Source organism: Nestor notabilis, unplaced genomic scaffold (genome assembly GCF_000696875.1).
Source record: "Nestor notabilis isolate BGI_N333 unplaced genomic scaffold, ASM69687v1 scaffold2282, whole genome shotgun sequence".
In the NCBI taxonomy this organism is placed as follows: domain Eukaryota; kingdom Metazoa; phylum Chordata; class Aves; order Psittaciformes; family Psittacidae; genus Nestor; species Nestor notabilis.
This window is the reverse complement of record NW_009919466.1, coordinates 23,484-50,745: the sequence shown is the minus strand read 5'-3', so window position 1 is coordinate 50,745 and position 27,262 is coordinate 23,484. Positions and strand designations below refer to the sequence as shown.

At 36.6% G+C, this 27,262-nt stretch overlaps 1 protein-coding gene across 1 annotated transcript in view; it reads right to left on the bottom strand.

Annotated features, from left to right (window-relative positions):
* The window catches only part of LOC104402360 (matrix metalloproteinase-16), a gene marked incomplete at its 3' end in the record, with an annotated part of 59,232 nt that overhangs the window by 12,334 nt on the left and 19,636 nt on the right, over positions 1-27,262 (bottom strand). Inside the window, exons 2-3 of the mRNA XM_010010230.1 lie at positions 25,943-26,104; positions 23,042-23,259 (exon numbers count right to left, since the gene is read on the bottom strand). Coding sequence (XP_010008532.1) covers positions 23,042-23,259; positions 25,943-26,104 — 380 coding nt within the window. The remainder of the gene's footprint in view (positions 1-23,041; positions 23,260-25,942; positions 26,105-27,262) is intronic.

Here is a 27,262-nt window from a genome sequence, read left to right as displayed (position 1 = left end):
CTTTCCTATAGTAATTTTACTGATACTTCCAATAGAAATGGTACCGTGCTCTCTTTTCTGTTGATGGAAACCCATAGGCTCTTCATATTTCTGCTCTTTTTTCAGTAGATTTACATGCTATTGCAATAATCATGCACAATGGTTATTGCTCATCAGTAAGGACCCTACAGGTTTCCACAGAACTAGAGTTTTGGAAATGTATAATTTTAGCTTTTTTATGATCTTATTTAAACAGACAGAACTAGGCACATGCTTTGGCAATAAATGTATTTTTAGAGATAGCCAGATCAACAAGAATCAGCAAATATCTGGAAATAACTGAGAACAGAACTGGAAGTTTGGATCATTTATACAACTGGGACAGGCAGGTGTTGGAAAAGGTTGAAAGAATAATTTATTTATGCCAATTTAACTTTCCTGACTGACTTTCCTATGAACACACTGGACTCTACAGTTTTAGATTGTCAGAGTACAAACTCTGGAAATCAAGTTAAGAAAGCCTAGCATGTGGCTGTACAGCAAGGCAAAGGCCTTTCTGAGGTATCAGATATGATAGGCTCTACTTATAGAAAGAATTAATTATTTCAGCACATATAACTAAATGTACTTAATTTATCTTAAAACAAAGTTGTATTTACCATCAATTTTACCATCTGTATTTTGTTAAACAGGTATGATTACTGAAAAGATGTTTTCAACACAGTTCAGCTATTACTGAAATTCGGAAGAGGCATAGTCCAAGATAATGTGTATTCTCTCTAAGAAGTTCTTTCACACTTGAAGTAAATAGCTTGAAACAATTTCTCTGACAAAACATGTCTCAGGATATTTGGTTATACTGAATAAACACAGTTTTGTCTCTTTTGAGAAACACTGTGCATTGAAAAACTGTTTGTCTTTATTGGTTAAATATATTTTTACGTATTTTATTTTCCCAAAACATATTAACTGCTGCAGACAGATTGAACACATGACATGTCACATGCACTCCAATTCCAAGTGTGAGAAACATATACATTAAAAGCACAGCTTTTAGTGCCTTTCCTTGCCGGCTAGCAAATGCCTTTTTGTAAGCATGTGTAGTTACCCAATAGCTCCAGACATGGATTGCTCCTGTGCAGCTGGGATCTTGCATAATAATGGATCACTAAATATTATGATTATAGACATAAAATAAACTTGGATAACTATTCCCAGTTCAAAACGCAGAACTGAAACCAAAAAAGCCCTCAAAATCAAATTGAAAAATGAGCAATATATCTAAGAATCAGAAAATGGGCATTGAGTAGGGAGAAAGTATAAGCTGTTTCAGAAACAACATTATGGATAAATGGCAATAGTAGGATGAAGAATCAGGAACAGTTACTCAAATTAAGTGTTAGAAAATTTGTTTTGTTTAGAAGATGGGATATTTCTGAGAAAAAAATGACAACAAAGCTTTTTAGAGAAAACACGCCGAACAAGAGGTTATATGTAAATCATTCTGCACTGTCAGTAAATGCTCTAGGTAAGCTTTCCTGTGCATATATATGTAACTCCGTGAAGGGGCTAAAATCTAGTACATTGTGTATGATCACAGCAAATACTGTCCTCATAAAAGCACTTCTTTATTAACAACTGTCCTGGGTTCAGCTACATCAGTCAATTTTTCTCCTTAGTAGCTGGTGCAGGGCTGTGGTTTTGACTTTCAGTCTGGGAACAACGCTGATAACACCGATGTTTTTAGTTGTTGCTCAGTAATGTTTACTCCGATCACAGACTTTTCTCAGTCTCATGCTCTGCCAGGGAGGAGGGGAAGCCGGGAGGAAGCAGAGGCAGGACACCTGACCCAAACTGGCCAAAGGGCTATTCCATACCACAGCACGTCATGCCCAGTATAGAAACTGGGGGGAGTTACCCGGAAGGCCCATATCGCTGCTCGGGTCAGGCTGGGTATCGGTCGGTGGGTGGTGAGCGGTTGTGTCCTTTTCCCTTGTTATTCCTCTTATCATTATTATTGGTAGCAGTAGTGGTTTGTATTATACCTTAGTTACTGGAGTGCTGTTATCTCAACTCGTGGGAGTTACATTCCTCCGATTCTCCTCCCCATCCCTCCAGGAGAGGGGGGAAGATGAAGTGGGGGGAGTGAGCGAGCGGCTGCGTGGTTTCGAGTTGCCGGCTGGGCTTAAACCATGATAACAGCTTGGAAAATTTTGAAGAGTATATTAGAGTAAAAAAATCTGGATCATAATCATAATGCATACTTTTCAAATTAACATTTAAAACTCCTATGAATAATTAATTTCAATTTCAGTATTTATTCTCACCTTAAACATCTCTCAGGTTCCTTAAGGGACACAACTGATGAGTAGGAGAATTAAAACTAATCTCCAGATATTTCAGTTCATCCATTATACACAAACTAGTGGAGCTTTTTCTGCAAAATTAATGGAGCTTTCTTCTCTCAGCACCTCATTTTCTCATTCGTCTCTGGACCAACCACCATTGCCAAGAATAAAACATTAATTTGTTACAAAATCTCTAGAGCTCTGCCCTTTATTTTACACCTAATGAACTCTATCTGCAATTCCATAATGACATGTGACACTCTGATTCAGAAGTCCAAATGACACCCACTAAATCCAGAAAGACTGCCCAATGTGACAGACATTCTAAAAAATCTATAGAGCTAGAAAGAAGAAAAAATTGGAAACCTTTCAAGTAACTACTTGAAGATGCAGATTAAGCTGACTTTAGCAGAAATTAGGGTTTGTGCTGGTTTTACAAGGAATATTAAAACTCATTGTAGGCGCACAAGGCAGTAAAAGATTAAAAGCAAACAATGGGATAGGTGAAAAACAAGGACAAGCCACAATTTTAAATTACAATATTTTGACTATGATTACAAAAATGTGTCTGAAACTCCCAGTAATTTGTTAAATACCCTTTCATTGTACAGCAAATATCTCTATGAATTTCTCTCTGTCAGTACTGAAACTCTAAATTGATGTAAAAATATAAATACAGAGCTCTTAAGGATATCCACCAAAAGATGGAATGAGATGCAAAAATTAAAAACATTAAGGTATTAAACCTACAGCTCCTAGAGAGGGAAGTTTTACTACAGATAGATTCCAGAAGATCACTGCTCAGCCCATTTAATCCTACTCCCATCCCATACCCCACCCCCCAAAAAAAAACAACCAAACAAAAAACCACCAGAAAAAATGGCAAATAAACATAAGTCAACTGATCTACACCAATGTTAATCAAATAATGCATTCCAATTAATACTGTAGCTTAATTTTATTGACAGAACATGTCACATGGGATCATGTCTTCTTCCATAAGCTACGTCTGGCCAAGTGCAAAAGCAAGCCTTTGTCAGTGGATTAAACACACCCACCAGCTATGCAAAGCAAGAGCAGCAGACTGAAACATTCAGACAAAAGAGTATCCTTCTGATTTTTTCCCATCTTAGTATTGTGGGGAAAAAAAACTTACAGTGCTAAATAATATACTAAGTTGTTCAGCAACTTTAAATCATTCTCCTACAGAGAAAGAAGAGTTCCAGTTATGTACAGAGAAACTTTCCAGGTGACAGAATCTCCTATATTTCAAGACACTGATCCAGGAGAGAAAGAGGTTCCTCTAAGACACACCTCTATGGGAGTATTAAGAAACTTCCTTAATTTCAGAAATGCAGGGTATATTTATTGTATCTAAGTAAAAATAAATCATAAATATACTTTAAAAAACCTTGATCTAATCTCAAGAGACACTTTTCCACATCTACTTCATTGGTGGAATTCACATGAGCTCATGATCACCACAGGTGATCTCATTGATGGTAATACTGGGTCTGCAGCATGAGGGATTAAAAGCTTTATTCCTACTCATTTGGGGAATCCATTTTCAGCATTCCAAATTTGAAATTTGTAGCATTAAAGTCAGAGTACACCACTGTATAGAATAGGAAAAAAAAGAATAAAATGCTTTTGACTAATTTTCTTTGAAATAATTTTCATGGAGCAGAAAAATAGAAATCACAGTCTAGGGGAATTAAATGTAGAAAAATTAGCACAATTCAGCAATGAGAATGATTGTTGAATTTATTTTTCTTTTCTGTCTCTGCATTTTTTCTTTCAATATAGAATTTGCAAGGAAATGTATAGATTAGCCCTATTTTGGTTCCTACTTAATCCCACAGCAGAAAACAACTGGCTCTAGCAAGACCAGATCAGTCATTATATGGATGCTACCAATCTAGCTCATTTTAGGAAACAATTAAGTAAATGGGCTATTCTATACACGTACAGAGTACTTCAGCTCATCTTATTACTAAGCTGATTCACATTAAGAACAAACAAAGCTCTTTTAAAACTACAAAGGACTGTTATCCATTCCTTAACAGATAAATGTATAATGCATTGAAGATGACTTATTTGAACTTCTAGAAACAATCTTTCCTGAAGTGTTTGAGACAACAGCATGGCTGTAACAGGGGAAAAATGTGGTCTGAGAACTACCATGAGAAGTCAGATCATTTAACACTGCTCAGGAAAAACTCAGCAACTTCTGCGTTGAGATCCTGTATCCCCTGATCGTCTCCTCACTGGAGATGAGAGCAACTCACTGGATTCAAAACAAAGAGATAAAAAAACATCACTGAATGCTATCGCTAGTTCTGGTGTTTCCATACATTCCTAAACAAGGAATGTACTTTCTTGATGCAATTATTAACCATTGTTTATTATCTTATTCATGTTACTGCTAACGAACACCGTGAGCAAAAGAATTTACTACTGTGACTCAGAGTAGGAGCAAGTAAAAACCTGGTAAACTTACCCGTTTGTTGTTTATGCGTAGTACTACACAGAGCCTGCTTTAAAGGGTCTGTCTTCAGCTAAACCAGTGACATGAAAAGTTCACTGGTGTAAATGTGTTTTCAAGCAGAAAAATTATCCAGCGATTTTATTCAGGAAATCTTTGCTAAGGAGTAGCATAACTTTTTCTAGTATCTATTCTTACCTGTTTTTCTGTGTAATTGACAAAGCAATCTCAAGTAATTTATTCAAGGTCCAAAATAGCTCTGTTTATGTTTACCTTCTTGGCTTCATATTCTGAGTCCTAACTGCTGACCTGAGTAGCCTTTTCTGCTCATTAGAGATATATGCAAAACTCTTTTTCATTGGTCATGCTGAAATCTATAGCCGTGCTCTTAACAATCACCTACAGTAATCCAGAAAGGCTTCAGAGATTAGGGAAATATAGAAAAGAACATTTCTTTTTCCAAAGTAGTCCTAGGGCTATGGGACTCCATATATACTCTGAGCCTCTTCACATGCAAAACCTCTTTTTTTCCCACTCATTTATAAATTGTTGCATAGATTGCCTTTGTGGACACTATATACAAGAATATTGTTATATGAACTCTTGCTCACAGAATCATAGAATGGTTTGGGCTGAAAGGGACCTTAAAGATGATCTAGTTCCACCCCTCCTGCCATAGGCAAGGACACCTCCCACTTGACCAGGTTGCTCAAAGCTCCATCCAGCCTGGCTTTGAACACTGCCAGGGATGAGACATTCACAGTTTCCCTGGGCAATCTTTGTCAGAGCTTCATCACCCTCACAGTGAAGAATTTCTTCCTAATATCCAACCTAAATCTATCTTCTCTGTTTAAAACAATTCCCCCTTGTCTTGTCACTACATACCCTCGTAAAAAGTCCATCTCCAGATTTCTTGTAGGCCTCCTTTAGGTACTGGAAGGCTGCTCTAAGAACTCCCCTGAGCATTCTCTTCTCCCGGCTAAACAAGCCCAACTCTCTCAGCCTGTCTTCATAGTAGAGATATGCCAGCCCTCAGGTCATCTTCAAGGGTCTCCTCTGGACTTGCTTGAGCAGGCCCACATCTGTCTTGTGCTGGGAGCCCAAGAGTTGAATGCAGGACTGCGGGTGGGGTCTCATAAGAGTGGAATAGAGGGGGAGAATCACCTCCCTCAACCTACTGGCCACACTCCTTTTTATGCAGCCCAGGACACGGTTGGCTTTCTGGGCTGTGAGTGCACACTGAAGCCAGCTCATGTTGAGCTTCTCATCAACCAACACAGCACGGTTCTTTCTCCTCAGGGCAAATCATCAGAATCAGAATAATCTGAAGTCTGACTCTGATATAAGAACCACCAGGATGGCACGATGTAACCAGAGGAACGATGACTGAAGTTGGAGCAAAAATACCTCCCTTATGTTCAACATCAAATTCTAAAATATGGTTCATTAACAAAAACACTGGTAATCGCTCTGAAACCTCTCCTATCTTTTTGTAGTAATTTCAACAAAGTACACATGCTGGACACAGCTGGTTTCAGCCAGTACCAAGAGACTCCCTTTAGGACAAGCTGAGCCACTTCACCAAGCTGCTGCTGCTGCTTACTCAGAGGGGTTTTATAAAATTCAAAACACTTTCATGTTTAGTAGCAGATTTGAGGAATTTCTGATTTTATTTCCTGTACACAAACAGTAACACAGAATGCCTGACAAAAAGCTCTACGAGAATTCTGCATTTCTTAAGCCAGCTTTGAAAAACATCCATTCATATCTAGACTAGATTCTGCAAATCATTCTTCTGTGCTATACTTTTTCTCACTTGAAAGACAACATTCATTAGTCAACTATTTTGAAGAGTTACTATTTTGCCTAAAATCATCAACATAAAAAGAAAATAAAACAATGTTTCTACAATACAGGTGTGACATTTATTTTGGGTATCATATGTTGAAATTTTGCTAAATTTCTTGCATATTACAAGGCAAATATTAAAAATAGTGTGTAATACTGTGAACTTAGATTACCTCTTCCTCAACAAAACGTAACGAGATACTCAGCCAATGGGCCAATTCAGTCAATGCATAAGCCAGTGACCAGCCTTATGCAGTTTGGTCATTTCCATGCAGAAATGGTTTGGACATCTATTTGCTTGGCTATTAGTTTATCCAAATACTCTGTGTGCTTCCTTGAATACTGCATGTATAAGACAGACACACACATACACACACACAAAGAAACGCAGCTCTTAAAAATAACTCTTACGCTTAAAAAAATGCCCAAAGAGGATAATTAAATTTTTTTTAATTATTATTTTTTTAAGGACACAGGCATTGTATGACTCAGAGAGAACTGTCAGAGAAATGACCTCTTTCAATGAATGTTGTGAACATAGCCTACTTGCAGAGGCATCCACAACCATGGCTATAGTTCTCTTTTAGCAGACATGCCTTGATTTAAATCCTGCCCCTTTCCTGCCTCTCCCTAGCTGAGCACATTAAATAGCTGCAGTAACTAACTTACTTTCATCTGCATTGCAAAGGGCATATGATTGCTGTTGCCCTTTCCAGTGCAGATGAAAACAGGGGGTTTTTTTTAATCTTCTCTACATTTTAAACTAACAAATTTAAATTACTGCATATGTACAAAATCATTCTAAAATAAACATCTCTTAAGATTGGTATTAGTTTTTGGTGCTCTGTGGAAGTAATTAATTTAAGAACACTTTGATGAACATTTGGTTAATATTTAATTTTGAAATATTGTATCCTTATTTTGCTACAGCTCTGTTCTCATTAGTAAATGATTCTTTCATTAGATCCTTTAAATTCTTTCAGACTTACTCAAATATGTGTTTTATAATTTTTTTATTATCAAGTTTTATGTGATCTTTTTATAAGATTTTTGATGCATATCCATCTATCCTATTTTTCCAGCGTGGACAGTAGCAATGGGATTTACCCATTTATTTTCTTCGTATACATTAACCTTTCAAAACTACTCTGAAGCAATCAAAACCTGTATCTATAGAATACTTTCAGTTCAAGGAAAAACTGTGCAGAACTATGCAGAATACTTTTAAAATGTGCTATAGAGTCTTTGAATACCACCAGTGGCTGGGTGACACTAGATCTTACATCGCACATGAAACTCAACGATCTTAGAGACCTCTAACAACACCATGAGTTGATCTTGGCCTTATGTGGAAGATCACCATGTACTGTAACACTATCATGTACTTCCAAGAAGCTCTTGGCTCTTCCTGGGAAATCTTTCACATCAGAACTTGTCCAATGTATCTATTTGGATTACAAGTCTGACAGCTACACAGACTGCAGTCTGACCTTGCACTGTGATGCAGCTGGAGACAAGAATGTGCAGTGCTATTGCTTTCCTATGTGTCCCAGTACATATTAATGATAACAACTCAGGTATGAGAGTCATGTCATCAGTGCTTTATCTTTGCCAACTGGTCATTAGATTAAAAAAAAAACCAAAACCCAAACCCAAACCAAAACCCCAAAACCATCTCACTTTCTGTATTTCTAACTGAATTCAGCATTTCAATTCATTCTGATTTTGTTCAAGTAACTAAAATGACTGAAACTTTATAAAATGTTTCCACTACCACATGATGATGATCCAATATGAAGAAACAAACAGCTAGCCATAAAAGAGGCACAATAAAGACCTCTAAAGACATCAAAACTAGGCTTGTTGTCAGAAATCTCTGGAATGCTCACATTCCTTTTAATGCTTTGTAGGTAACAACACATGCACATGAACTACTGCACTAACCCCTCTATCCACAGGATGAACATTAGGCCTTTACAGAGCTGTTGACTATTTTCTCAGTAGCGATTGCACTTTGAGCCTACAAAAGCCATCTGTAAAATTCCTTGAAGTCAGTTCTGGTGCCTGTACCCATAGAGAGTTCACATAAAAGCCAATTAGTTCCATGAGTTCATGGAGCAATGGTGTGGTCTGCACCATGAAAAGATAAAAAAATTGGGCTTTTCTTTTTTTTTTAATTATAAAGAATAAAAATTTTCTCGATTAAAAAAGAAAAGAATTATCCTGGCATGGAGAAAAAAGTGTTCTGCTGAGGTATGTATTATATTTAAACTGCAAGTATTAGAACAGTGATGACTCAAATGGAAAAAGTCTGACATGTTTTCATTAATACACATGCCTGTCCATGTAATAGAATTCAAACAAGGGATTCTTGATAGATCCATCTTGAAAAAAGGCAGGTAGGGGCTAAACAATGAAAAGGTGTTAAAAGGTTTAATAAGTAGTTGCATAACAATATGAGGTGAAGGTACCTGCTTGCAGTAGCTATCCTTGTTTCTACAGAGTAGTGTAAAACCGAGTTGGAATGAAGACTGGCTTTCTGAGAGGCCTGCATTTTACAGGTTGTGTCAACAGGTGATCATGGTTCTTGGAAATATGGGGCATATGATAAACATAATGTTCAAATGAGTTAAATCTCCTTTTCCATTTACCAACACCTACTTCTTGATACTTCTCTTATACTAACACATTCCTCTCTTGACGCATTCTGTGGGAAACTAAAAACCCAATACTTTTCTACTACAGTTTGCTGGTTTAAATCTGACAAAAAATGTAAGTGCCTATTCTATCTGAAAGCCCAGTAATACTAGTTTTACAACTCCCTTCATTCTCCAAGTCATTACTGATATTATATGTCATACGCTCCACTTTTCTTCCACCTTTTTATAGCCTCTTTCACCATTCCATTAAAAAGAAAAAAAGAAGTAAAAAAATATTAAGAACCTTGGACTACCCTTTAATAAGATTGTCAAGAGGATTTGAAAACATGCAGTTCCCTAGAAATAGACAGGATATCAGCATAGAAGTATTTTCAAGATTCTTTTCCCAGCTGTACAATATTCTCTAGCACTATGCTATGTAGCCTTACCAGCAATAGCAGAGACCTTAGAACAGAAATCTTCCCAGAGAAGACCAACTGTACCACCTAAGTCTGAAACTTGTTGATGCCACATTTGTAAGGAATAGACATACAGACATGTGAAAATGGTCCAGGACAGACTCATCTTTGTCCAAGCAAAACAGACCAACTGTTCTAATGAAATCAGAATAACTGTTTTCTCTACAAGTTTGTCCTTATCTTTTAGCACTTGTAATATGGTACTTCACCGTCTGCCTGAGGGGTGAGCAGACTATTTTAACAACTACTACAAGTACGTCTGAGTCATCAGGCTCTCTGTAATGACTCAGGCACTCCCTTAAAATCAAAAAGATGACAAGAGGGCAAACTCAACTCCCTTCCTCTATTTTTACCCCAAAACATAGGGATTATATCAGAACGGAACAGAGGTTGTCGGCCTAGATAAACAAAAGTTACTGACAATCCAAGAGACGGGATGACCTCCTTCACCAAAATTTCTAGATGCAGGCAGTGAAAAAACTGAGAAGTCAAACAGAGAAATTATGATTAATAAATACTTATTTCTAGTTTCTTTAACCCAGCTAGATGTCACTAGGAAACCAAGAAGACTAGAAAACTCCAGTAGAGCAGAGAAGGATTCACTCGGTAAGATAAAATATTCACCTACTTCTATAAGCCTGTGGCTTGTGAACTGCAGCATGTCTAGGAAATCATTTAGCATAGTTTCCAGCTATAGGAAGCTTCTAAGTCTCTTTTCATGGTGAAAATAATATATGAGTCATTACCATTCACTCTTGTTGGCCAAAAGCTTGTGAAAACGAGGAAGTAACAGACTATATCCACCAACATTAGCTAAACCCAACTATCAAAAATTTATTCTTGATATTATGGGATCACAGAAATTAGTACTCAAAATATTTTTTCTAGATGTAATACAGCTTTCATTTCCTTTAAGCAGTGATATGTTTACTCTAGAATGAATTGGGGTACATTTATGTATATATTCCTATATATGATATATCGCTATATGATATATCACATATATGATATATCGCTATATCACCTGTATTTTCATATTTTTGTCGTACCCATAAATTCATATACTTCTGTGTTTCTCTCCACATACATATACATGTCCCTGCCCATAGCAGAAGGGTTGGACTAGATGATCATTGAAGGTCTCTTACAACCAAAACCATTCTATGTTTCTATGGTTCTGTGATCCTATGATTCGATGACTCTATGACTAATAATAAAAAAGCATTCACAAGAAAGTAAGAAGAAAAAAACATTTAAAGAAGAAATTAAAATTGGGCAAAACGTTCCTAATTAAATACTAACATCACAAGTTGTAAAGAAAGATGTATATCAGTGGGTGAGAACATCGAATGAGCTGATGGTAACCACAATCTAAGTGTCATACACACATACACAGTACAATACATGAAAGCAGCTGCATTGGCAATTCTCACCTTGGTATTTGTTACGTCTCTGAAGACCTAAAAGAATCATGACCCTCCCTTGAAGCTTCATAATCTCTGAAGCAAAATCTCATGGTTTTGCAACACAGATGCAATCAATGTGATCCTAAGTGGAGATGCAGTCAGTCCGTGCTTATCCAACCACTTACCCTGTCTCCTGTCTTGCCCACACTGCACATGGATTCTCTGAGGAGACCAAAAGAAGGTGCTGTGCCCTGATGAGTCATGTCAGAACCACAGGTAGGAGCAAGAAACAGTAAATATTTGTATTTCCTCCTGGATATGAATTAAGCAGTAAACTCTGATAAGCTGATGACATATGAAAATAGGGGAAGACATGATATAAGAAATTCTGTAAGTGAGTGTATGGGGGTTATTTTGGATTCAAGCTGCTGCAAGCTAAGGTGCTAATATATGCTGTTTGATCTCAGTTTAATGCTTGTGATCTATGAAATTTTGCTGACAACAAAAATAAAAAAATCTGGGTACCCAATCTAGCTTTGAGTAGCATGGGGCTAGTCTATCTAAATCTTCTCACCCATAGAAGTGGCAGGCTTAGAAAAAGACTACAGAACTTCCCACTGAAATCAGTGAGTGAACAGCAATATTCTTGGAGATACTAGCTTTGAGGTTGACAGTGATGGTCAAAGAGAAAAACAGGCAATTAAGAGTGGCATATCCAGCAACGAGCAGCCATCAGTCATATCTGTCATGACAACACAAATATCAAAATGGCAGGTATTGGATTTTCTTTGCTCACTCTCTCTGTCACTCAGAATAGATCATGAAGAAAGTGAAGGAATTTCTGACTGAATATGCAATATTGTAAATTACGTATTACTTTATCTGATTACAGATTGGGAATCCACAATTTGAAGCAGTAAATGACTGTGGGTACTATAAAGAGCTGATCAAATATTACTCCAAAACATCAGCCAAGGCTCCATTGTGACAAAATTGAGAAGAAATGCTAGTGAACAGTTAGGGAGAATGGGAAAGGATTGAACTCTGTCACTATCAAGTATAACCTTTGACCTAATACAGTCTATTCTCCTCAGTGAAGATATTGTCACTTGACAGATATGTCAAATCACTAATTAAAATTATCCCTGTCTCATTTTGATTTACAGACTGGACAATCAAATTTGATTTTATATAGGTATTTTTTTGTTGTTGTCGTTGTTCTTTTAATCACATATGCTTGCTATTACAAGCTAATCTGCTGTTCTGTTATTTGATGTCATACATATTTCTCAAAATAGATAGTCTCCCTGTCATATCAAAGGTACTTAATACTAAGTGAAATCTTGAATTTGTTACAGTCAATGGATTTTTTCCCATTACTTTCAATTGGGTCAAGTTTTCACTCAGTAGGCAAGGAAGGCAACAGTTAAAAATAAATATCCAAGCTATAGCTTATAAAAAAGAAGAAAATGTAGGATTTAAATATCGACTATAACTTTTTGATATTTTTTCAATAGATTTTTAACAGTGTGAACAGTGTTTCACTGATTCGTTGAAAAAATAAACATGGATGTTCTAAATTATTTCAGACTTCAACTATTAGGAGTGCACTGTTTTGCAAAGGAAATGACTAATTCAGAGGAACAAATGGAATTAAAATGCCTGCGAAGCTGGTGCATTGTGGACCCTCAACCCCTTGTAATGGAAGAAAAATAAAAGAAACAAAGAAATTAAAAATATACAAATACTTCTGGTATATAAAGCTTTAGCTGTAAATCCAGATTAAGCATGCATTTCCAAAACTGATCAACACCACTGCTCAAAAAAGCTTACATTACAAGTCATTTCAATTGTTTCCCCAAATGTTTACCTGAATTAGTTGAAAGGACACAATTTTGTACAACAAGAAATTTTAATTAAGCCTTGTGCTTGAAGTGTTTCTGCAATTACTCCCTTTGGTTCCATTAGGATGTGGTTCCAATTAAAATGTATTGTTAATATTACATGATAACACTTGCTGGTGGTACCAAACTGAAGATATTCCTCCATGTAAATTTAGATTATTCCTTGCTGTGAGTTTTTGCAATTATTTTCTGTCAAAAATGCTGTTTTCTATTCTCTTGCCAATGGAATATACTTAATCAGTTCACTAAGAGCCTCTAAAACCAGGCAGGTTCTACAAAATTAAATACCTTTTCTACCCTAGCATTCAGTTGAAGCTTTTTGTTAGCCATTTTTTCTTGTAGTAAAATAACAAGTGAATAATTAATTGGGTCACGGGATTCTCTATCTGTAGCAAGCAAACATAACTGTGAGGGGAAAAAAAAACTTTTGATCTTTCAACTTTGATACACATCGTTAGTCCTTAATCAAGTGATTAAGCCTACTGAGAGCTTATGTGCATGTATTTTTAACATCAAGATTCTCTGCTAGGTTGTGTTATCATAAGAAGTAAATCTGCCAGATCAAAGTATTTCACGTACATGTTTTTATCTGTATTTTTTACGTCTTTCACTTCTTTAATAGTGCTATTTAGAACTGTAATTTTTCTATAGTTCTTGCATTTGATAGTATGCAAAACTTGTTCTGATTGAAAGCAGAATTATGTGAATGGTTAGCTAGATTTCAGAACTTCTTGGCGTATGGAAAGAAAAAAGAAACAGTTACATTCAATGACTAAGAAAAATAGCAATTCTAAATACACAGTCATATTCAATGACTAAGAAAAATAGCAATTCTAAATACACAGGTAACACCATCTAAGCATGTTATCATTTGTTGGAGGATCCTGTGAATTATTTTGGGGACATTAAGAAAAAGTAATAATTTTATTTTTTATAGAAATAAATACATAAAGGAGAATATCTAAAATTTTACCCACTCCATCTTTTTCCATAAAGAAAGTAACACAAATCTTCAGATTTGCCAATTCCACTCTACTAAAAAATGATGAAAATCCTCCTTCTAAAGAATGACTAATTCATGGAGTTTTGGACTATGATTTACAAGTACTTATTCTTACATATTCCGGTATTTATTAGATTAAAACTAAACCAGAAATAAGATTTAAGATTCACATTTAACTGTTCAAATCTATGAATATTGTCCCAAATCCTATTATCACACTTGTAAAGGATTTCAGACAAGTACTTGAGCATTCCTGTTAAACTCGGTCTGTCAACTCTACTCTGAAAACTCTTGAAGTCTGAAGTACCTCTTTGTAAATTTGTGAGGCCTCTCTGGGGTAGGGAGCACGCCTTGTAGGTATTAATGGCTCACTATAAGATGGCAAGAGTCTCACAGAGACAGGACCAGGTCAATCTTTGAATAATGTCTTTTAGCCCAGAGCCTGACTGCAGAAAGGAGGGTGATTTCCCCTGAAAGCTGAGACAAGGGTTGGAGACTGCAGTGGATGAGAGCTGGAAAGGGTAGACATTCCCTCCCCTGCAGTTCCCTTCTTAGTGCTTTGTGAGCAGCAGCGACACACCACAATCTCCTCTGTCTGGTCTCTTCTTCTGATCTGAATACAGAAGCCACAAAACAGTCTTCTGACTAAGTCTCACTTGTTATTGCCTGTGAGGGCTATATCCCCAAAGAGATGATGGATCGAATGCTACTGGGAAATGAGAGGGTGAAACAGTGAAATTTCAGTGGATTAATAGAATCATAGAATGGATGAGGTTAGAAGGGACTTCTGGAGGTTTTGGGGGAGTATGAAGAAATATTCAAACCCTACTTTGGAGAAAAGTGGGGAAAACGGGTAACACAGAAACATTTTGGGAGATTTTAAATACACACAATAGTAACACAACCTAGCAGAGAATCTTGATGTTAAAAATACATCCATAGCTACAGGTTGGGCAGAGAAGAGATTCAGAGCAGCCCTTCGGAAAAGGACTTGGGGGTGTTCGTTGATGAGAAACTCAACATGAGCCAGCTTCAGTGTGCACTTGCAGCCCAGAAAGCCAACCATATCCTGGGCTGCATCAAAAGCGTGACCAGCAGGTCGAAGGAGGTGATCCTGCCCCTCTATTCTGCTCTTGTGAGACCTCACTTGGAGTACTGTGTCCAGTTCTGGTGTCCTCAACATCAAAAGGACATGGAGCTGTTGGAGCAAGTCCAGAGGAGGGCCACCAGGACGATAAGAGGGCTGGAGCACCTCCCTTATGAAGACAGGCTGAGAAAGTTGGGGCTGTTCAGCCTGGAGAAGAGAAGACTGCGTGGAGACCTCATAGCAGCCTTCCAGTAACTGAAGGGGGCCTACAAGGATGCTGGGGAGGGACTCTTCATTAGGGACTGTAGTGGTAGGACAAGGGGTAATGGGTTTAAACTTAAACAGGGGAAGTTTAGGTTAGATATAAGGAAGAAGTTCTTTACAGTGAGGGTGGTGAGGCACTGGAATAGGTTGCCCAAGGAAGTTGTAAATGCTCCAGTGCTGATGGTGTTCAAGGCCAGGTTGGACAGAGCCTTGGGTGACATGGTTTAGTGCAAAGTGTCCCTGCCCATGGCAGGGGGGGTGGAACTAGATGATCTTAAGGTCCTTTCCAACCATAATTATTCTATGATTCTATGAATATGCCTTTGTAGTGCTCATATTTCAATTGCTAAACAAAATCACAGAAGGGTTGGGGTTGGAAGACACCTCTAGAGATCTAATCTCTACCTTTCCTCAAAGAAGAGTCAGCTAAAGTCAGTTGACTAGGTTTTGATTATCTCCAAAGATTCTGATTATCTCCAAAGATGGAGACTCACAAGCTCTCTGCCAAACCTGTTCCAGAAAAAAGTTTTTCTTACATTTAAATTGAATTTAAACAAGGCACTCTGCCTTGTTTTTCTCAGAGAGAAAAGAAAATTCAGAAGGATATTAGTCTGTAAGGTCAAGGTGATGTCTCAGCACAGCTGTTAAACCTCCCTCTTCTCCCTGGACTGTATTGCAATGCACATCATCCAAACTCTCAGTATGAAGGTAGTCGAGCTATCTTGTCATGCAAAAAGTGGCTTGAGGAGAAATAAGATGTGATGTTTTATTTGGGTTAAGATGGTATGAGCAATTACATGTTGAAAGATGGAAACACCATTTGCATTAGATGAAACGCTTGTGTGATACACTCTCAAAGGGGTCCACAGTCAAAGATGCCAATGTCTAAGGGATAGCTACCCTTCCAAAAAATCTGAACCACATATATAGTGCAACTATTTGGCCTCAGAGGACAGACCGTATCTAATTAAAAGCAAAGCACATATGATGGACATGAGAGGATCTCAGTACCATCTGCTCTGCTACTGATCAAATCCTTTCACACCATGTTGTTTGCCCATGAAAACAGCCATTTGGGGAAAAAAAACTCAGTACTCTTTCCTCTGACAAATCTAAAGCCCTGCTGAAGATACTGAGTCACGGATCCTGCTAAGGTTATCCTTTTTAATGGGCTAGTACATGAATAATAGGAATTTTATTAGCCAGACAGTACAACTAGCTAATCAGTTCAAGTCGCTTACAAGTTTCACAAACATGTATATCCATTACACCAATGCTCTTGTAAATAAAGCCCTAATACTATAGCTATGATCTTTTTAGAACTTTGTATAGTATTTATATGTGTAGAAATATACCTGTAAGTTAGTAGGTGCTAGGTAATAAGTTTAGCTATACTGGGTTGCCATCTTTAGAACTGACATATAACTGTAATAAAGTACAGTAAAGGAGAATTTTTTAAAAGGCTAGAGGGTAGAAGGGTTTTTAATTGAACTATTCTGGTACAATTATTACCCAGATAATTACTTTCTTGTCTAAATTCCTTTGCACCTGGATGGAATATGCTACCTATTTTACATACAGTGATGAAAAAGACTGCGCTTTCCATTTTAAACCTCTATGAAATGTGCTAGCTAAAACCCTTCCCTAGCTTAGAAGCACACTGAAAGGTTTAGGCAACATTGGAAAAAAAATTTACATCTCTCAGCAAAAGTATGCACTTATCAAAAATATGCAAGCTATGAATTTTTAGTATTCCAGCATGTTTCTTCTTTTTCCCTTCTTGACATTCTACAATTTGGTTTTATGCCAAAAAACATCTATCCTGTACATTTCCAATAGGCTTGGTCTGCTGTGATACACTGAAATCTCCACTGAGTTTTTGCTGCTTTTCTCCTTCCTTTCCAACATATAACCTGAATTACCTGATGAATTACTGAATTAAAGCAGCCCTTCTCCCTGATGAGTTCAAAAATGGTGAATTCCACCACATTGTTCTTCCTAACGTAAAGATATAAAAAAGTAGGGGGAAAGGAGTCCGCTCTCTGCAAACTTAGCTACTTCTGTCCTCCTGTTCCCAGTCTTTTATAGCTGAGATGTTAAATGGTTTTGCCCCTCAGATCCCAAAGTGTCTGCTTCTACAGTATCCTCTGCTGAACTTTCCCAGGCTGCAACTGACAGCCCAGACATCCACAGCATGATGCGACAAAAACCAGCTACACAAACAGGCCAGGAGAGCTTTGAAAAAATGTCTGCTTTCAAATAAGGTGGAGTCAAGTCTCATACTGCAGCTGTTTCTCTGTCTCTACTTTTTATTATTATTTTCCCTCCGTCTCACAGATTTTTTAATAGACCTACCAGTTATGATTTAGTAGTCAAGGCTACAATGCTTTAAAAATTCCTCATTTGTTTACCACATATCAAGAAACAGTTTCCCTTTTCCTTTTGTGTTTAACAGCTTACTCTGTATAAATACACAGTTCTGAAAGGGATATTAAATGGCATCTATACAGTTATGTATGAAAGGAACTGCAGTCTAAACTAATGCCAAGGGGTAATGACAGCCTAATTGGCTTGGTTGTTTGGCACGTCATAAATGTTTTTACAATGGTTCTTAGCAGATGAAGAGTCAGAAAACAAATTTCTGCAAGTTGTGGAGAAATTACTATAAAATAGTAAAACACAGCCTGTTAAGGCCTCCTAAAATTAGTTCCATATTCTACCATCTGTAATGTTAACATTTCAGAAGACATTTCTCTCAGTTGTAAATGCTATTTGTCTAATGGACAAGCTTCTTTCTCTTACACTTACATTTCAACAAACACCTTAGTATACCACAGTGTCTAAAAATGCTCTTCTAGGAGTGAGTCAACTTTTCCAACATGAATACTAAATTCACTAGATTATACAGGATCCATTCATTTGTTTCTTAAAGATTTAGCATCAAAAAAAGAAAGGGCCACTGTAACCTCTCTGGGAAGTTCTGAGGCAAAAACTTGTGCCGCATAAAGAGCAGTGACTCGTCCCTCTAACTTGCTTGTAGAACAAGTTCCACACACTTAGTGCTTCCTTTTCTAGATATAACCAGTTCAAAAATCTAAGTATTTTGTTAAAATCTGTGAAACTGAAAAGGACATAAAGAAAAAAGGATATTAACAACAATAACATAGATTGCTGAAACAGAGCTAGAGGTAATTTTGTTGCCAAGGAACAATCAGCATGCAGAGTCAAACAGAAGCTATACACACCTCAAAAATAACAGAATAAGCAACCACTATTACTTGATCTGCACCCTTTGAGAGACAATACATTCTGTGCAATCACTGGCTCTCTTCGACCAACATTTTTTTTTAACTGTGTAAAAGATTCAGAAGGTGTTAACTTAAGTCCCTTTATTGATAGAACATTCGAGATTATCTTCAAAACTGTTTTGCTTCAGAAGACTGGAAAAGCAGTGTGAACTGCACGGAACACAGGAAGAAAGTAGAAATATATGCTGTAAACACCCTCGCTAATGGATCTCTTCTGATGACCTTAGACAATGGGGTTCCTTTTCATGATGCAGTAGCCCTGGAGGTACTCTCAGGAGTCTTCAAGAAGAAGACAGTATTGTCAGACACCACATATTGCTATATACAATGGCTGAGAGGTTTCTCCATTAAAGGCAGACAGTGTCATGCCACTTTGCACAACTTTCCCAGAAAAGGAAGACCAATTTGGTTTTCACCAGTTTCTGTGTCCCAGGGGAGTTCTAACTAAACAGAAGGAGAAAATAGCTGGATAAAAGACTGGAAATGAGTGTGACAGCTAAATACTAATTGCATTCAGCATAAATACAGAATCTAACTGGAATCCCAGGATAAAAACTTGGCACTCATTAATTCTGGCACAGAAATTCTTCTATACTGATGGTTGCTTATAGCTGTTCAAACGTATTAAATAATAGCAGTTATTTAAAAAAATGCATTCAACTAAGACAAATTTCATACACTTTAACAGTGGATGACAACTGAAAACAATAGCTACAATATTTTGATTTTAACTAATATTTTTCTTCTATAGCATACTGTGTCCCCAAGCCTTACAGATAGAATTTAAAGAATTCAGGAAGAAGTCCCTTTAAGAGAATTCAGGAAGAAGTCCCTTTAAGAGATTAAATTTATATGTCAGAAATCCAGTATATTTGGTGACAAATAGTTTTGCTTTCCTTAAAATCCAATAATTTCTACCAAAACAATAGATCCACCAAATTTTCATTTTATTTGGTGGCCTTTGGGGTATCTTTAACAACTTGATTGCTTTACTTTTGGGTTTACTGTTCATATTACATCAAGAACAGTTCCTCTTTATTTAATTTCTATAACCGTGCAATTTTTATCAAGTATCAGTAGGACTGGTAATTTGTCAAAGTGATGGCAAAACAATAAAAAAGGGATGTATAAGTGTAAATCCCATTTTTCCTTTAAGTTCACTGTTTTTCAGTTTTACTTTGGATACACCCATTCAAGAATGCCAGATAGTCTTAAAACCACAGACAAAGCTTATCAGTTTGACTCAACATAGACACTGTTTCTAACATTCTGATACTCTTAAGTATACCTAATAGCTCAACAGCCAAGAGAAAACAATCCTCCTGAAATTAATGTTGTTTTCTGTCTTTTATGAAAATCCACAGTGTATCTTAAACTGTTATCTTTCGCACTTCATTTTTATGTTTAGATTAGAATTTAATTATTAAAAAAGGCTCACATTCTTCAACTCCATGGCTAAGTTCCCAAGCAATTTCAAGGATTATTTGAACAAATTGAGTTCCTGAGCTTGAGACCTGCCCATGAGATAAAGAAGTGTCTATTTTCTATTTGAAATTGGTACATGGCACACACGCCATTCAGAAGGCAGTAAAATCTGCCACTACACAACCATTAAAGACCTGTGGATAAAGACAAAGAAAGAAAAGGATATCATTTGATTAGCCTCCAACTTTATTAATTTAACTCATCTGGGAACTATCCAGCAATAATTCTCCCAATGAAGGTCATAATTCTTCTTTAATTGTTTCCACCTGGTACAATATTGCCATCAATCCCCTTTTCTTCTTCACCTCTGTGTACTTGGCTCTCCGCCCATCATTTCCCAATATATCCTTGTTCTATCATTAAGGGGCAAGTGCAAAAAGGTTTGCTTTTTTAATTTTGTTCGGCTACAGAACCTCCAGTTTCACTTCCTCCACAGCTGGATGCTTTTCCTGTATTCAGTCCCTATTCCTGTTTATACCTTCTGAGAACTAATTTCTGCCCTGCTTCTGCTATAGTGTGACATGTGGAACATTTCCTTATAACCTGCTGCCCGAGGTTCCACAAAGTAAGTTGGAAATCAGTAACAGCCCCTGACATCTTTAATTCCTTCTTCCCTTTTCTGTCCTTTCATACTCCTCCCCATACACCAGCCCCACACCCCCAAGAAAAACAATATTCTCAAACAGGTAATGAAACTCCTTCACCAGACAAAAATCATCGGTACGTTAATGTACAAACCAGAAAGTTAAGGCCTACCAACTCAAGCACTCAAAGACAAGTCACACTACAAATTCAAGATTTGTACATATACATAAGTAAACTCTGTTGCTTAGCATGCTAATCCAAGTCATGCTTTGCCATGCTCCCAGGTACCCTGAGGAGAAAAGGAGAACTTTAAAGGAGAACTTTAAGAACTTAAGAACATTCTTAAAGAAATTAATCTGGACAAAGGTGTTCTATTTCTTCTCTTCCCGACATGTTGCTTTTATGACTGCAGCAATCTTATTTTGGAAAGTCAGACTGTAAACATGAAATCTGTTAACACTCTGTTACTGGTCATTTTTCTCTGACAAAGTTTTCCCACGTTTCCTCATTAGGCTGTGGATCATGAATGGAGTTTTAATTTTGGAATATAAATGTAGTTTGCACACTAGTAAGCATACAAACAGTATAGTAAATATGAAGTGTTAAGGCAGTAAAAAGTAAATATTTTTGGAGAAAACTTCCTTGTATTTTCAGTCAGAATAGGTAAAAGGGATTAATACTGGTGATGAATTTATTCATCCAGGAACACCAACTTGGCTAGACAGGAAATTTTGTGCTAGTGGGATAATATTTCACTATTTATCCATTTATGTCTAAAATAAATGAGAATATGCTCTAGTGCTCTTGAGGTGGATGACATGAGATTGAAGTAGGTATTTTAATATCCTGTTTAATGTCAAGTTAGAAAATTAGATTCTTCCTTAACCTTTGAGTTTTAGTCATAAAAAGACCGATGGTTCAGGACCTCCCAGTATTTGAAGATTTCCCATGTGTTCAATTGTAAAGGGCTAAATGCCCCAGGGCCATCAAAATCCTTAGCTGTTTATAAAATAAAATGTTTCCTGTCCACTGGGTTGTGAAGGTAGTGTAATAATTTTGAATGAATTCATGTAAAGCTATTTGTACATATTTTTTCAGGTATGCGAAAGAAAGTGAAAGCCTGGGTAGCATTGCTAATAAGATTTATCTGGAGTGATAGATTACATAAAACCAAAACATGTAAGGGTGAAAGGGGTCCTATTAGAAAGGACAACAAAAGACATTGAATTGGGAGCTTCATGTTTTCGGACAAATTCATTGTACTTCCCTAATGCTTACACTATTGCTGAAGGGAAAAGTATTTATTCATGTGAAAGGCCCTTCTTCTCTACCTATGATGCGGAAGTTAAGAAGAATCATATCACGTATGTACAAAACAAAGATCCCACTTTGTGTTGCTTAAGCAAATTTGACACACTAGTAGTTCAAAATAACAGATTATCCTGTTGCCTTTTTCTGGAACATTTCTGCAGCACTACCTGTCAGCAAATTCGTTTAAGAGGCTGAATAATAAGGACTCTTAATTATTCGTCACCATTCAATGCCTTCTGGAAAACATATTGCAGATCATCATCCTAAAATAGCTTTGATGTCCGTGAGTCTTAGCAAAGTCCTTCTATCAATGCCTTTCAGTTCCATTTGTTTATTTTAATTTGGTGTATATACCACATATTCAGCTCAGAGCAGGAAGACAAATGGAAATAAACAATGACACATATGCAATAAGATTTTTGTGGCAAAGACCTTTACTGAGATATTGTGGTTTCAAGGCAACCACAACACAATGACAAACTTCCTTTGTAAATGACAGATCTAATTGTAAAGTTAAAATTATAGCTCTATGGAAAAAAAATGAGGCATTGAAGACACAATATCTACTGTATTTCTGGATGTGGCTGTATTCCCAGCAAAATCATTCCTATTATTCATGACTGATTTAAACTTTTTATCTCTCCATAACATGCAGCATTTATTTACCCTTGCATTTTGAGGCATTACACTTTCTGCTGACATAGGTGTTTTCTCAAAATAGAACATTACAGCAGTCCTTTGCTAGACACTGAAACCATGTGCATGTTTATTTTTTAATTTCTTTCCTGAACTTTCTGACTGTGAGCAGCCTGAGAAAGTGGAGTCATGACGATTGAGAGTTTGCTTTTAAAAAAAGAAAAGGAGAAATGTAGACATTTGATGCAACATTGAAAAATTCACAGCCCCCTACCTTGAAAACAAACATTTCCCGGCGAAGAATAGCCAGAGTGTTGAAGTTCCCATCACAGATGTTAGGCTTGGCTCCGGGATAGGAAGGTTTGTCACCAGTGGGTGGCCGGGGAGGTTTAGGTTGCCTGTCATTCTTCCGCGGGTCTGCTGGAGGGATTGAACGATGTGGGGGCACTGTTGGCAGAGGTCTTGTTGGTGAGGGGATCCTGTCAGGTGGACCTTTACAAATATAGCAGCAGGATGTAATTTAAATGCCCACCAGAGGCACTTAAAAGAAATACACAACAAAAACCTGCTGTAAGCAGTGCAAATCCTACAGTGAAAGGAGAATGGAAAAAGTGACCTAACACACTTTTCCTGTCTTGTTAAAGGGTATAACAAACAACTACCGAACCCAAGGAAAATTACTTTTCTCTATCCAGAATCTTCCTTCCTTATTGGAATAACGTTCGAATAAAACCTGCAAAGGATGCATAGTCCACCACCATTTTAGATGAGACGTGGTTTGTAGCACATACTTTACCAACTTGGGTAAGAACTGTTAAAACAGAATCACTGCCTACTGTACAAAATAAAGGAAAACAAAAAACCTGTTCCTAACAGGATCATCAGGAGTCAGTGGATTTTCAACTCATATTTTTAACTTTCACTCATCAATTCACATATACATGTATGTAGCATACTTGATATTTTCTACTGACCCAATTTGTAGGGCAAATAATGTTATGTGCATTAGTGACAGCACATTCCCAGCTCTCCTCAATGCCCCTTGCTATGTACAGAAGCTATTGAAACTGGACTTCAAATTCTAGGCATCCATATTTTTAAAATATTTTTCTTTTTTCAAGTACATTTTCTGTCATAATATACAGAGTTTGATGACAAGTGAAATAACTATCCCACTCATAATTTCTCTACCTGCGAGTCAAAAGGCCATCCTAGACAGATGCTGTTCATAACCCCAACAGCACACTAAATGACTTGCAACGGTTGTTCTGATAATGCCTTTCCCTTTCTACACATTATTATGTTTACTTATATTTTCCATGTACAAAACATAAGAAGTTTCAGTTGGATCAGTAAGATTTCTAGAAATAAGATGAACACCTTAATTTTGCTCATTCCATTTAGGCCTCTTTCCAAATCATTTAAATACATTATCAATTTTGACTTTAAAAAATAAATATCATTTGTATGAACAGTTTCAGAAAGACTTTTGAATATTAAGACAACTGTAAAACTGCATAAATGGCATTTGAATTTCTGATACATTAAAAGAAAATCAAACCTTTTTAAAAAACAAGATGGACTATGTAAGGAAATATTAAACTCTCTAAATGGTCATCATGCAATTTAATAAGGTATCTATTTCACTCACAATTTTAAGGCTTGTGACATTTATAATTTACAGCTAATAAAGGTGTTTCAAGGAATACTGCAGACCAAAGTAATTATTTTAATAGGTGTGACATTTTTACTGAGGCATATGATTCCAGATCACCTCTTGATTTTAAAGGGAGCAAAGGAATCAGTTTGCAGTAGCTAATGTTGGAAAGTTTTTAACCCCAAACCAAAGCTTTCATATGCCATTTGGTGGTGATATTAGATATTACTTCCCAGGGGTAACACATTTCTCCTAATGTATAGCCCACAGCTGTTAGAGCTTAGCAGTTAGTTTTCAGCACAGAATTCTTGTCTAGCCCTTAAGTCTAGACTACCAACTTATGAGGTCATGAGAAACAACCTTCCCTCCATCTAATTGCATAGGAAAAATAAAACAACCAAACAAAACTTGATTAGCCAATAATTTTGAAATTGCTATTTATGCTTTATGAAAATATACATCAGTGCTTGTTAAGCAATACTTTAAAAAGTTTGTTAATACAAAACATCATGGAGGCTGCAGAGTTCTAGTTAGCAGTACAGTAATTCTACATGATCATAGCTGTCCTTTCTAGTAGTGATGTTAAACAAGGAATAGCCCTGGTAATATTCAATATAAACATGGAAAACCTTTCAAATGAAAATATTATGAGTAAAAAATTTAATGCAATACAGAATTAATTGGGGAATATTAAGCAAGGCAATTCCAAATGATATGTACCAGATACATAGCATTAACATAGAGATACCACAGAAAAAAACCCCAGACTATTTAACAGATATCAACAGAACTGAAGTCTTTAAAAACAAAAACAAAACCATGTCTTTGGAAACGTAAGGAATAGTAATATGGGCGTTAGTGTTACATTCAACTCCTAGTAAGAATAATGTTATTTTGTTTTTTTTTTAATTTTCAATTACCTCACCTTGTCAAATTGAATTCAATAGATGTCGAATTTATTTACATTACATTATTCTCATATCAGGACACAAAAAACTCTAAACAAACACATATTAAAAAAGTGGGGTTTTTTTCCCTTTAGGAAGCTCAAAATCTTGGACTGGTAATAGCATTCTTTTCAGATCAGTTTGCTATATTTATCACACGAAAGGCTTTTTCTGGGACCACATTTTGTACACCCAGGAAACTGATAAACAAGGAAGCAATCAATTAATCCAGTTACACAAGCTTGGACTACTACTCATTATGGTTAAAAGCCTGCATTTCTTAATAGTTCCACAATTTGGGATCCTTTTGCTGATACAGTCTTTACTGCTTCTTAAAACATTTTAACTTACTATTCCAGCTGATTGAAAATTTGAATGCAAGTTGTGAACAGTGAGAAATAAAGTATAAGAGCTTCCTCAAAGTCTCTGGCTTACTCACAAAATGGCCTTTGGCATAACAGCTGGCAGAATATACACTAACAAACTTTCTTGGAGAGGTAGTATGGACAGGAGGACCTCAAACGTATTCTAGAGCAAAAAACTTAGATTGCTTAATGAGAGTATGACATACCGTATATCTTCTGAATGCCTTGTAAATCATCATTAGGTAATTTGAAGTTGTCAGTTTCCATATATTGATAAAATGGAGCCATGATTGCAGTGGGATCATTAGAGTGCTCCAAGCCCAGAGCATGTCCCAGTTCATGCACTGCAACTAGAAATAGATCATTTCCTGTGAAGAGAAGAAAGGGAAAAAAGACCTTTGAAACCATAAGCATAGTAACACAACTGGAGGATTCTGCACTTGAAAGACATTTTCATTGAATTTGAATGTTACAAGGTAACACTTAATAATGAATCATAAGGATAACGTAGTAGCGAAGGTAGGTTTCCCTTTTTTTAAACAAGGAAACCATTTTTGTTATAAAACATGATACTCTTATAGACACTATAAGTGTTATCTTTTTTAACTAACTCATGCACATGGCTAATGTAGAGTTCAAATGTCATATGTCATGTCCAGGCTTGTGTGCAATTTCTGACTTACTGCTGATGTTGCAGTGAAACTGACTAAAAATCCTTGCATCAAGACAGAATTTCAAAAGGAAAATACCCTTGTTGTGTGTGGTAAACTTCACAAACTGAGGACTACCTATTTAGGACTAATCCCACAGGGAACTTAGTCATCCAAGTGCTTGTAATCAGACCCCTGATGACTACTTGTAGATATTGTCCATTTCTGAATCATCATAACTGAAATGCTAATGCGCAAAATACAGGTGTTGTGCTGCCGTTCTCAAACTAGAATGTCCTTATTTATTTCATTGTATAATTCCCCTATAAGTGTACTTGCTTACTTAAGTATTAGAACTTTTTGATTTTTTGTAGGTCTAACATTTTTGTTATTCCCTTCTAAAAATCATCTTCACTTTTTATTGCAGGGTAGTAGACACAACTGGAAGTTTCAGCAGTAGAATTATGGCACTCTGAAGCAAAACCCAGTCAAAGCCAATTGGGTAATTTCTATAAAAAAATTAGAGCTGGACTTTTATGGTATTAATTTTGTCTATTTTTATTCATCTAAGACATAGTTCAGCATATCTTTCAATGAGTCTTTTTTTACAGATTCCATCTGTAGTCAACTTGGCATATAATGAGTCTTTTGAAAAAATGTTTTACATCAGGAGAAAGACTCTGGTCAGTGAGAGAGGGTCACATGCAGGATGTTGCTTATTTTTACCACCTAGGGATGTGAAGAATCATCCTCCAGATGTGTGCTCCTGTCCCACTGACAGGAAAAGTATTCTAGATCAGCAGCTTATGCTGAACATCTAACTTTTGGATGGCTGCTCTCAAGTAAAACAGGTGATACCTGTAATAGGGAGATTCT